Raw genomic sequence first — 12,120 nt, forward strand, 5'->3', positions numbered from 1 at the left:
AAAAAAAAAAAAAAAAAAAAAAAAAAAAAGAAAAGGAAAAAAAATTATTATATGCAGGTGATTTACAAATCCAACATTCAAAATGCAAAGGGGTTAGTGCAATTTGGTCCCATCACTTCCTATATTGCCACGTTTGGGGAGACTATGAGTGGGAGAAAGTGAACAGAAAGACATGCATACACACAGGCTGCTGTGACAACAACTCACTATTTAATTCAGGTGGCCACATGCCTTAGTGACCTACCTGCCAACTCAGTTACTCTAAGCCAACCCTAGCAAATTAGCAGACCTGGCTTATCTCCTGAAGTCAGGACTGTAGAATGGAAGGTAAAGGCTGGCCATAGCAGTGCAGCAATTGAAGAATATTCAACCTTTAAACCTGCCAAGTATATTTCATAAAAGACATCTGAGGACTTTAAATGAAAAAACACTGTCTTCCATGTATATTTTACACACGTAATTACATTTGAAACAGGGTTGTGAATAACAAAGTACAAAGCACAGCGTGCAAAGAATTGCTCTGATAGGTCATTTGCCCTCTAAAGGAGAGAAAACTGTTTTTGACTGCAGAAGTGACTGACTTCACACCTATTTATTTACCCAAATTCTGGGATTTAACACCTTGATGTTAACCAGAAACTTTACTTCTTCTCCACCAATGCCCAGAACAAACATGAAGAGAGGAACACAACAATGGAGTAGAAGAAAGGGAGGTAAAAGGAAAAAAGGTTACAGGCTTAAACTCTCAGCTAAAAGAGAAAAAAGATTCTGGGTCTCTTTGCACATGCACACAGAACTTCTGACCTGATCATGGCTAAGCCTCTTACACAGTTCACCACTACACTGTGCTCAAGACAGAATAGACAAAAGACTTTCAGATAGTCACTTCCAATGAAGACCTAAGCCAAAAACCACAGTAACCAGGGGATGCAACACATGCCTATAAGCCCAGCTACTCAAGAGGCAAAACAATCACAAGTTCAAGGAGTGTCCAAGCAATTCAGTGAGATCCTTTCTCAAAACAAAAAAATGTAAAGGTCTGGAAGGTCTGGGGGGGGGGGGGCCCGCACAGATAATACATGCCTGTACTCCCAATCTGGGGAATGCAGTGAGATCCAGTCTCAAAAACAGCAAGGGAAGTTGAGATGTTGGGTCAGTACCCGGCAATACATACATACATTTCAAAGTTCTCTACAGAATCTTTGGTCCAAGAAGTTCAAAGCCCTTCACAGTAGACAAGATGGCTTATGGGCTGGGCGATAGCTCAGTAGAATAAGTGCTTGCCTGGCAAGCACAAGGTCCTGAGTTCAATCCCTGGTACCACCACCAAAAAAAAAAAAAAAAAAAAAAAAGGCTTAATTCACCATCAAAATACTATCTCTCTAAACAAAACAGAATCTATAGAACTGCCATCCTTGGGAAAAGGATGAGAAAGGTAATACTTTGGGTTCTATGGTTGCTGTTTTAAACTGAAAATTCTGATGAAATATATTTATACACGTGTCCCAAATACAAACACATACACACGGAACTTTTGACCTGATCATAGCTAAGGCTCTTCCACAGTTCACCACTACACTGTGCTCAAAAGATCTGTCAAGAAGAGCTGTGCGCCCTGACAGGCAGCCCCTGAAGCCACCAAGGCTAGATCCACACCTTCACCCCTACCTGCCTGACACAGCAACATGGCAGAGACCTTTAGAAGCAGCCTTTCTTATTTGACCAGACAACTTCATGACACTCTTCCTGCTATCCCCAAACACTCTTATTTCCTTTACTCCCAAGAAAGAAGTAGAAAATTGAATTCTATGTTTTTGACATATACAACTGCTGATGACATTCACATCTGGGAACAACTTAAACTTACTTCAATTTCTACTAATGCAACTACTATAGGTGTGAATTTATAGGAAAAACAATCACTATCTGAAGGAAAAAACTCATCACCTCATAATATGTTTAACATCAATCATACAACGCATATGACAGTTTCCCACAACAAAGACTTATCTGACCCCAAGTATCAATAGTGCTCAGGCTGAGAAACCACCAGTGTGAAAGAACCCAAAGACTCTGAGCTCTAAAATAGAAAAAGAAAAAAAAAAGAATCTGAACTCTAAGCTCAACCATTCCTTCCTCAATAGTAACAAATGCTAACTGTCCAAAGTTTTCCAAAAGAAACAGGTTAATATTTGTTACAAGCTAATGCAAAGAAAATGTAGTAAAGCATTCAAAGGGGGCTGGGGAGATGGCTCAGTGGAATAAGAGCTTCCCTAGCAAGCGCAAGCCCTGAGTTCAATCCCTAGTTCTGACCAAAAAAAAAGCATTCAAAGGAAAAATAAGTAAATAAATAATTAAAAAAAAAAAAACATCCAAAGAGCAGGATCTGATAAAATATGAAAATACAGGGATGGTTACAAAGCCACCTGAAAAGCTCACCATGTCAAAACAGTACAATAATAAGAGGCTGGGGAGATAACTCAGTAGAATAAGTGTTTGCCTGACAAGCGCAAGGTCCTGAGTTCAATCCCCATTTCAGAAGGGTGGGGGAAGCACATAACAAATGAAAGACACAAGTCAGAAGATAACAATTGTTTTTAAATTTCTTTTTAGAAATGGGTTTTATTTTAAGGTGTAAGGTATAAGTGTTATTAAATAGGCATAAGTGATATTAAATACAACTAAAGCAAAAGTGAAAGGAGAATAATGTAATTCAAAACACCCTTCAGAAGTCCTCAAAATCCCAGGTTGGTTTGAGGACCTTAGAGATGGGGAAAACATCAATCTTCAAGTCTCAGACAAGATACCACAGCACAGGAAAAAATATATTTTAATTCACAAACACACAAAGTACAGATTGGTGACTTTCATTTGGTACAAATTAATTTGTAAAGGGGCCAGTGAAATGGCTCAGTAGAATAAGTGCTTCCCTGGCAAGCACAAGGACCTGAGTTCAATCCCCAGTTCTGCTCCCCCCCCAAAAAGGCAAAACTTACCTTACAAAACGTTATATACCCAAAAAACTAAGGACATAGTAAAGTGGTAGAGTATATCCTCAGTATATGTATAAAGCAGGGGGTTTAATACACAACACCAAAAAAAAAATTAATTTGTAAGATGTGGATCTTAACCATGATCCTAACCAGTGAGAGGTCAGTGATTTTTTTTTTGAGGGGGGGGGTACTGGGTATTAAACTCAGGACCTTGTGCTTGCCAGGCAGGCACTTCAGCTACTAAGCCATCTCCCCGGCAATAATTTTCTAAATAAGTTAACAGGGCCGGGGAGATAGCTCAGTGGCCTAAGCACCTGCACCTGCCTGGCAAGGGGAAGGTCCAGAGTTCAATCCCCAATACCACAACAATAAACAAACAAACAATGTTATGCACGCTTAAACATTTCTAGAATTGTGGAACTTTTAGATTTACAAGGTACCTAGGAATTACCATCTAAAATTCCATTTTAGCTAGGTATAGTGGCACATGCTTATAATCACAGAAATTGGGAAACTGGGGCAGGAGGATCTATCTCTGTGAGTTTAAGGTCAGCTGAGCTACACAGTGATACTCTGTCTCAAAAAACCAAAAATAAACAAAAAATGTAATTCCTTATCACAGAGAGGGCACTTGAAATCCTAAGTGATTCATCTGCGCTTAATCTCGAGTCAATGATGGAGGTTGGCCCACATGTCTGTTCTCTTTCAAAAAGGTGGGAGTGAGGGTGTAGTGTAGAGGCAGTGTTAAATGTGGCCATAGGTTCTATTCCTAGCACCCCTCCATAGGAAAGACAATATATTCAATCTTATCAACTGGATCAACACATAGATGCTCCCCTCAGCTGTCTACAAACTGTACTTTTATCTTTGCGCTTGCAGTTTTGCAGCACTCTGCTAATGCTCTTCATTCTGGACCCTTCACACACAAGGGCTCTAGCCCTGCTCCTTTTGTGAGCACAGGGCATACAGCTGATTACTGCCAAGTTGTATTTTAGGCTTTCCTAACAGTGTCCCAAAAAATTAAGCCAGACAGAATTTAATTTCCGTTATAAAGCAATCCAGGGGCTGGTGAGATGGCTCAGTGGTCTAAAGCACCTACTCAAAACAAGCTTAGCAAAGCACAGAGACCACGGTCCAATCCCCCAGCACCACATGCCAGCCCCGCCCCCTGGTGGGCTGAGCTGGCCACACACACACACACACACACACACACACAAATAAATTTTGAAAAAAATAAATAAATAAAGCAATCCAGATGCTAACTCAGGCTGTCCTTCAGGAATCAGTGTTCTATCCCTTCTGCAACTGTAAAAGGATTCAACTTTTTCTATAAAGCTTCCTATGGTAGGAAAAAAAAAAAAAAAAGCAAGGGGACTGACCATTCACTTTAGGACAGTTACAATGTGACAGCACATTCTTACCTTTGAAAATTTCAAACTCCATAAATTTGCCCTTAAGTAATTCACATCTTGTTTTTTATTCATATATTCATTTTATATTTTAGTACAAGGTCTACAGGGTCTCACTACATAGTTAGGACTTGAGTGATACGCCTGTGTTCCGCCTTCCAAGAAGTAGGATTACAGACAGGCACCACCACACCCAGTCTCAAACACCACCACACCCAGTCTCAAACACCACCATACCCAGTCTTGATCTCTCTCTCAGTGAGCCCTGGGGTCAGGCTGGCATGGCACACCAGGGATCCAACCCAGCTGCTGCTGCATTTGCCTAAACAGAGGCTTTAATCCGCTTAGCTATTTGGCAGGCCCTCACATCTTGTTCTTGAGCTCTCTTAACAAGGGCCTGAGTTCAATCCCAGGTTTCACAAAAAAAAAAAAAAAAAAGCTCTCTTAAAGAAAGAACAGATCCCGACTCCTCAGAAGACATTTTGTCACCTAGCAGCTTACACTAAATAGCAGTGTATCCAGGCCTGGTGGCGAATGCCTGTAATTCCACCATTCTGGAGGCTAAGGCAAGAGGATTACCAATAGTTTGAAACCATCCTTGACTGTGAGAGCCTGACGGAGGCTATGGATTCCTTTCAAAGGATCTCTGAGCCTGCTGACTAGACAAGATGAGGAAAGCTCACCCTCCCAAGCTGAAAAAATTTATGGACAAGAAGTTATCACTGAAATTGAATGGTGGCAGACATGTCCAAGGAATATTGTGAGGATTTGATCCCTTTATGAATTTTGTGATAGATGAATGTGTGGAGATGGCAAAAAGTGGGCAACAGAACAACACTGGAATGGTGGTAATACCAGGAAATAGTATCATGTTGGAAGCCTTGGAACGAGTTTAAATAATGACTGCTCAGCAGAAAAACTCATGCCCCTCCTCCAAGCGCTACTTTCACTGACTGAAGATTGGGTCATACACATTTTCATATATTAAATTTTTGTTAAACTTTTGTAATAGTCAAAAAAAAAAAAAAAGAAAAAAGAAACCATCCCTTATTTATATACACAAAATCGGATAAATTTACAGCTACTTTCACTTAATTGAAAGGGAAGAAAGAGGTATACTAAGTGTTTGGACAGAACATCCTGTCTGCTTCTTGTACTATGGATAACTACTAAGTTAACAATCTATAATGTATTGATTATCAAAACTGTCCTATTAATCAGCTGTGAAACTGTCTCATTCATATTTATTTCTCAATAAATTTTTTTTAAATTAAAAAAAAATCATCCTTGAGTACATATTGAGTTCAAGGCCAATCTGAACTGCATAGTGAGACCCTATCTCAAAAAAAAAAAAGGACCAATCACTGATGTATAAATCTTTTTTTTTTTAATTTTTAAAAATATTTCATTTAGGGGCTGGTGAGATGGCTCGGTGGTCTAAAGCACCTACTTAGAACAAGCTAAGCTAAGCAAAGCACAGGGACCGCGGTTCAATCCCCAGCACCACATGCCAGCCAGCCCCGCCCCCTGGTGGGCTGAGCTGGCCACACACACACACACACACACACACACGCACACACACACACTAAATAAATAAATAAATATTTAAAAAAAAAATATTTCATTTATGGGGCCAGGGAGATAGCTCAATAGAATAAGTGCTTGCCTGGCAAGTGTAAGGGCCTGAGTTCAATCCCTGATTCTGCAAAAAAAAAAAAAAAAAAAATTATTTGGTACAGGATCTCGTTATGCAGTTCAGACTCATAGTGATCCTCCTGCCTCAGCTTCCCCAGCACTGGGATTACAGACGTTGAGCCATCATGGCTGGTTTTGGTGGCCAGCACAGCATGCGGTACCAGGGATCAAACCCAGGTCCTTGTACTTGCCAGGCAGGTACTTAGATCGTGGAGCTATCTCCCCAGCCTCTTATGAATCATTTTTAAATCATCCTCCTCTTTCAGTACCACTCAAATACCACATAAATTACAAAGATGGTAAATGGTAAAAGATTAGGTATACAAGGCAGAAAGCTTAAAAAAAAAAAAAGGCAGACAGGACAATCAGATTATCTTGACTATGCTGCTACTCTACAAGGCATGCAAATAATGCCATACAAACATTTCCAGAGACACCATGTGAGCCAGGTATTCACCATGCTTTAGTCTCCAACCAGAATAACAAAAAAATCATATCCTCCCTAACCCTACCTGAGAGGTCAAGCAAAACTCTACATTCACTGTAAAAAGCACGTGGCAACCACGAAGCATGGGCCTGTAATCCTGGTAGTCTGGGAGGCTGAGGCAGAAGCATCTCAAATTCCAATCTGGCCTTCATACCTTGGTAAAATCCAATCTCCAAACAAAAACAAGAGCTGAGGATGCAGATCAGTTCAAAAGGCCCTGTGTTCAATCCTCAGTACTGAGAAAAGAGGAAGAAAAAAGAAAGAGAGAAAGTAGTGGCTAGAGGGAAAAAAACAGTACCAAATCACTCAAGACTATTGAATCAGGACCAAACTTAGCCAAGTTAATTCACTAGAATGTTTAAAAATCATTAAACTGGCATGGTGGCACAAGCCGGTAATCTCAGCACTCACAAGGCTGAAGTAGGACTGCTAAGAGTTCCACGCCAGCCTGGGCTACAAAGTGAGTTCAGCACCAACGTAAATGGTGCAGTGAAACCCAGTCTCAAAAAGACAAAAAAGCCGGAGAGATAGCTCAGTAGAGTAAATACTTTCCTGGCAAGCACAAGGGCCCGAGTTCAATCCCCGGTTCTGCCAAAAAAAAAAAAAGTGCAAATAATTCAAAAAGAAAAAAAAAAAAAAAAGTTATTTCTTGATTTAAATGACAGTACAAAATTGCTCGTTCTCAAATATCAACAGCTAATCCTCTGCCACAAAGTCAGCTAGTTAGTTACCAGCTTCTTGGGTAAATCCAGTTCATGTGAGTACATGGTAGATGCTCAATGATATTAACTACTCAATAGAGTGGTGTCATTAATCTATTATTGTCCAGCTATACATCAGAAAAATACCACCACCTAATCTATGGCACAAATGCATTGTGAACATATTTAACACTTAACTTCTAAATATCTTAACAGTTAATGGCTTTTTCCCCTTGTGGCAGGATAGTGTTAACAGTTCAGTTTTTACTTGCATGATGATTATGGATGATCTTAAATCTTTTGTCTACATTTTACACTTTCAAGTTTTACATAGTTTGTGTAATTTTTAAAACCAGAAAGTCAAAACAATTTAATGCACTATTACATACAGTTGTGGTTCAATGACAACATAACCCTTACAGGTCCTTAAACATACTCTTAAAAACTAAAAACATACTCTAAAACCTAGTCAAGTATGCTTGCTTTTCTAACAAAATTCTGTATATTCAAGGTTGACTGAGTAAAAATTTTTGCACATGCAAAAATAAAACTATCCTCTAGCTGGGTATGGTGCTACACCCCTGGAATCCCAACACTGAGCAGAAGGATCACCTAGAGCTTGAGACCAGCCTAACCTATACAGAAAGACCACAACTCAAATTTATTTATTTTTTTGTGGAACCGGGGATTGCACTCAGACCCTTGCACTTGCCAGGGAAGTGCTTATTCTACTGAGCCATATCTCCAGCCCCCCCACAATTCAAATTAGAAAAAAAAAAACTATCCACACTCTAAGGATCAGTTCTCTAAGTGCCAGGTCTTGGCCTCTTACAGAATTGTAGAGTGAATCCTTCCTTCTAATCCCTCCTTCACCCATCTTCACTTTGGATACATAGAAGCCAAATCCTTGAAAGTTCTGCTTCCTCAATGTCCTGCAAACCCATCTATTCTGCCTAGTAGCCAAGGGTAAAATGAAATCTTCTCCACATTTGAAAGCTAGTTGCTAAAAACCAAACAAACAAAACATACCACAAATCTGTTCTCTAACTTTTATATTATTCAATATATCTTTTAAAATTGTAGGAAAGGGCTGGAGAGACAGCTCTGCAATCTAAGTGCTTGTCTGGCTAGCACAAGGTCCCAGCTCAGGGCATGCCATGCAGGTCCTTGAACCCCCAGGGCGTCACACACCTGTAATAGGGGGGGAGACCTGAGACAGAAAGATCACCTCAAGTGATCAAGCTGCGTAGCAAGACCCTGTACCAAATGAATTAATAAAAATTTAAAAATGGGGGGCCTGGGCCTAGCTCAGTCCTTTAAGTGGCTGCTTCCACAAAGCTGTCAGCCTCAGGTGGCTGGAGTTCGAACCTCACAATTCTCCCGCTGGCCAAACGTGCCCTGAAGGCATGCGAGGAACAAAAAAAAAAAAAAAAAAAATTTAAAATGACGAAATAAAATAAAGTTGCAGGGCCCAGGGAGATAGCTCAGTAGAATAAGTGCTTGCCTGGCAAGTGCAGGGTCCTGAGTTAAATCCCCAGTACCGCAAAATAAAATAAAATTGCAGTAAAATAGGGCCTTTCCATTGGATGGCCTGACAGGTACAACTCAGCATCCTGGAGTTTTTCCATTTTTTTTCAGACAGGTATTTCACTGTATCATAAAATCCAACCAAGAGATTGTTTTTCAAACTGTCAGGACAATATAGGCTGAAAGATAGCTATGAGTTGAAGGCCAGTGTAAGCTATGTATTAAGTCAAGGCCAGCCTGTGCTATATAAGGAAACATTATCTCAGAAAAAAAATCACCAGAGAAAAATTAAAATTAATTTACTTGTACTAACAAGCAAAGCTGACAGTGGCTTCAGGAAACTACATTGTCACTAAGTGAAATCCGTTGAACTAGGGTATAATTTTAGGTTGTTTGTTTCGCTAGAACTGAGGCTTGAACTAGGGAACATTGAGGTATATTCCTAGGCTCCTTTGGGCCAGCATGTCACTAAATTGTCCAAACTTGGCTGAAACCCATACTCCTGTCTCAGCCTTCTTTTTTTCTCTTTTGGGTAACTACAGAAAACCTTACGCTAAAATTTACATCAGCCAAACGAAAACATACCCAACAAGATGTAGATTATGTAAGAACTGCATCAGAATAAAAAAATCACTACAAACTATGATCAAGATCTCTAAAGGGAAAAAAGTGGAATTAGTTCTTAAAAGTACGTACGTGTTGTATTCCCAATACAATATTCATTTATATCCCCTGGTTGAAATAGCAAACATTTGGGGCCGGGGAGATAGCTCAGTGGAATAAGCGCTTCCCTGGCAAGGGCAAGGGCCTCAGTTCAATTCCCGGTTCCACCAAAAAAAAAGAAAAAAAAAGAAAGAAAAAGAAATAGCAAACATTTTAGCTGAAACAAGTAACACTTCCAAAAAACTCAAGAATAAATTTCAAGTAGCCCTGATTATTCATCACATAAACTACAAGTTTTCGTTTCTGCTATACTTATAAATTTGACCTCTTTAATCAGATTATATATCCTTTAGAAATTAAGCCACCTGGTAGAAACCAGTTAACTTCTTTGGACAGAGGACATGTATTTATTTGAGGGTTTTTGCTTGGTTTTGTTTGGTACAGGCAGACGCTGTTATCTCCAGTCCTAGGATATGTATTTACAGATCACTTCAAATATACTGTAAACCACAATAAATTACCTCTACTTTTCCACCCACAAAATGGGAATTCATGGGTTTAGGGAGATGCAGTTTTTCCAGCAGTATTATTAGAATAAATCATTAAACTATAAACTTGTAATTCAGCATCACCTTAACTTTATCCTCCAAGGAAGGAAAGGGGTAGGGGGCAAGTTTAACAGCACCAAAGATAGCTCTGTCACTAGCAACCTCTCCCACAATGGCCACCATTTTGAGCAGCAGGAGTTAATCAAGAGTACTCAAGACTGCCTACCAACTAAATGGAAACTAAAAATACCAGATAATTGTTAAGCATCTCTTGCCTTTTTAGATTCCGTATCTTTAATTTCTCTAGCCCTTTTTCTTCTCTTCAGCCAGTATAAAAAGCTGCCCCACGAAAAAACTTTTATTATAATAAGCATAATTTTTACATCTACGTTGAAACTTTAAAATTAAAGGCTGTGGTGCTACATAGATGCTGCATAAAATGTCTATTACATTTTTGTAAAACCTGGAGAAGCCTACGACTTAATCACATTGTTTTAATCAGCTTATGGAACTAAAAGTCACCAAAAGCCAGTGAGTGGCCCTCGTTTATCAGTCTACATTCCTCTTCATTTTCCCATCCCAGTCCTTTTGATCTTTTTTATTTTCCTGATTTCATTAACTCTGCAACAAGAGCAACTTCTCACACTTCATTCATATGAGAAACAAATGGTATTTCAGCAATCACGACTAGATCTAAAAATAAAGCTGCGCCAAAGACCTCAAGAGTAAGCGAATTCAAATCAATTTGAAAGGGCTAAGATGGGGGGGGGCCGCACAACGCTTAGCTCCTACAAAAGAGTCATTCTAATTTTGACTACTTCATCGGTGCCAACTAGAAACAAAATTTGACCTAACAGTTTAGTTTGTTCCATGTACCTTTGTCCCAGGGCAAAAGGTGGCTAAGTCACCACACACACTGCCAAAGGAAAGAAAGCAATTCAACCTGCCAACCAATCAAATATTGCACATAGCTTCCAAAAGTAAAAATAAAAGAAAGGAAGATGCTGCTGGCGCTGGTGGCTCCTTCGGGCGGTCGTGCACATTCCACCCCTCGCACTCCCGCCACCGTCCCTGCCCCCTGGGATCCTCCGACTTCAGCCCAGTTATCACAAAGCCTCGGGTCTGAAAGCACCTTCGGCCTGGCCAGAAAAGCCATCTCTTTCCTCCACGCTTTCCTGCAGGGATAATGGTGGCGTAACCAACTCCGAGAGCTCCGCACCTCGCCAGATAAAGAGAGCTGTGTACTCTGGGACGAGAGAAGCAGCTGAAGGATAACGGAGTCCCAAAGTTTGCCTCGCAGCCTCAAAACCCAGGGCGGGGGCTCCCCGCCGCCCGAAGTTTGCGCCAAGCGCCCCCGAGAGTTGCCAAAGTGCGAGCGGCTCCTCCTCCGCGCGCCCGACTGAGCGGGGGCGAGCGGTTCCCCAGCGCCCTCCGCCGCCCCCGCCGGCCCGAGCTCCTCCGCCGCGCCCCCCGCGCGTGCTCCCGCGCGTGCGCCCGCGACCGTCCCTGTCCCCGCCCGGAGCAGCTGGCGCCGCTTCAATGGCACCGGCGGGGAGCGCGCGCACGCACTCTCGCCCCGCTCGGCCCTCCCAAGTCCCGGGAGAGCTGCCCAGGTCCCACTCCGACAAAAGCGGACGCGCCCCCCGCCTCTCGCTGCCGACACCGGCCGCCCGTGGGCGCCGCGGCCACACGGGCGAGCGTCCCGAGCCCGACGGCCGCGCTCGGGTCCGGTGCGGAGCGCGGCGGGCCCCGCCTGCCGTCCTCCTCCGGGTCCCGACTCCAGGCGAAGTCCCCGGCGCTCCGCTCCCTCCCGCACGACGTCCCGGACGCCCCGAAGAGGGCTGAGGGGACCAAGAGCCGCGCGCGCGCCGGCCGCTCACCTCGATCTCAAAGTCCGGCAGGCGGAACGCGGTGCGGAAGAGCGAGCAGAAGTGCGCTATGGCCGGGACTTCCCACCAGGAGCGGAGCTCGCCCAGCCCAGCCGCGCCGCCCTCCTCCGGGCACATCTCGCTGCCCGCGCTCGGCCCGCTCGCCTCGGACTCCCGCCGCGGCGCCGCGCCTCAGCGCCTCAGCGCCTCAGCGCCTTGCTCCTCGCGC

At 42.5% G+C, this 12,120-nt stretch overlaps 1 protein-coding gene and 1 pseudogene across 2 annotated transcripts in view; one reads left to right on the plus strand and one right to left on the minus strand.

The window, feature by feature from the left end:
- Window positions 1–12,050, minus strand: part of LOC101569108 (cat eye syndrome critical region protein 2) — a 164,211-nt gene extending 152,161 nt beyond the window's left edge. For both annotated transcript variants that reach the window (XM_023723981.1, XM_023723980.1), the window contains exon 1: window positions 11,904–12,050. In XM_023723981.1, coding sequence (XP_023579749.1) covers window positions 11,904–12,029 — 126 coding nt within the window. In that variant the 5' untranslated portion in view covers window positions 12,030–12,050. The remainder of the gene's footprint in view (window positions 1–11,903) is intronic.
- Window positions 5,071–5,377, plus strand: LOC111818846 (annotated as a pseudogene).
- Window positions 12,051–12,120: the final 70 nt, after the last annotated feature.

Source organism: Octodon degus, unplaced genomic scaffold, assembly GCF_000260255.1.
Source record: "Octodon degus isolate 3935 unplaced genomic scaffold, OctDeg1.0 scaffold00104, whole genome shotgun sequence".
Taxonomy (NCBI): Eukaryota; Metazoa; Chordata; class Mammalia; order Rodentia; family Octodontidae; genus Octodon; species Octodon degus.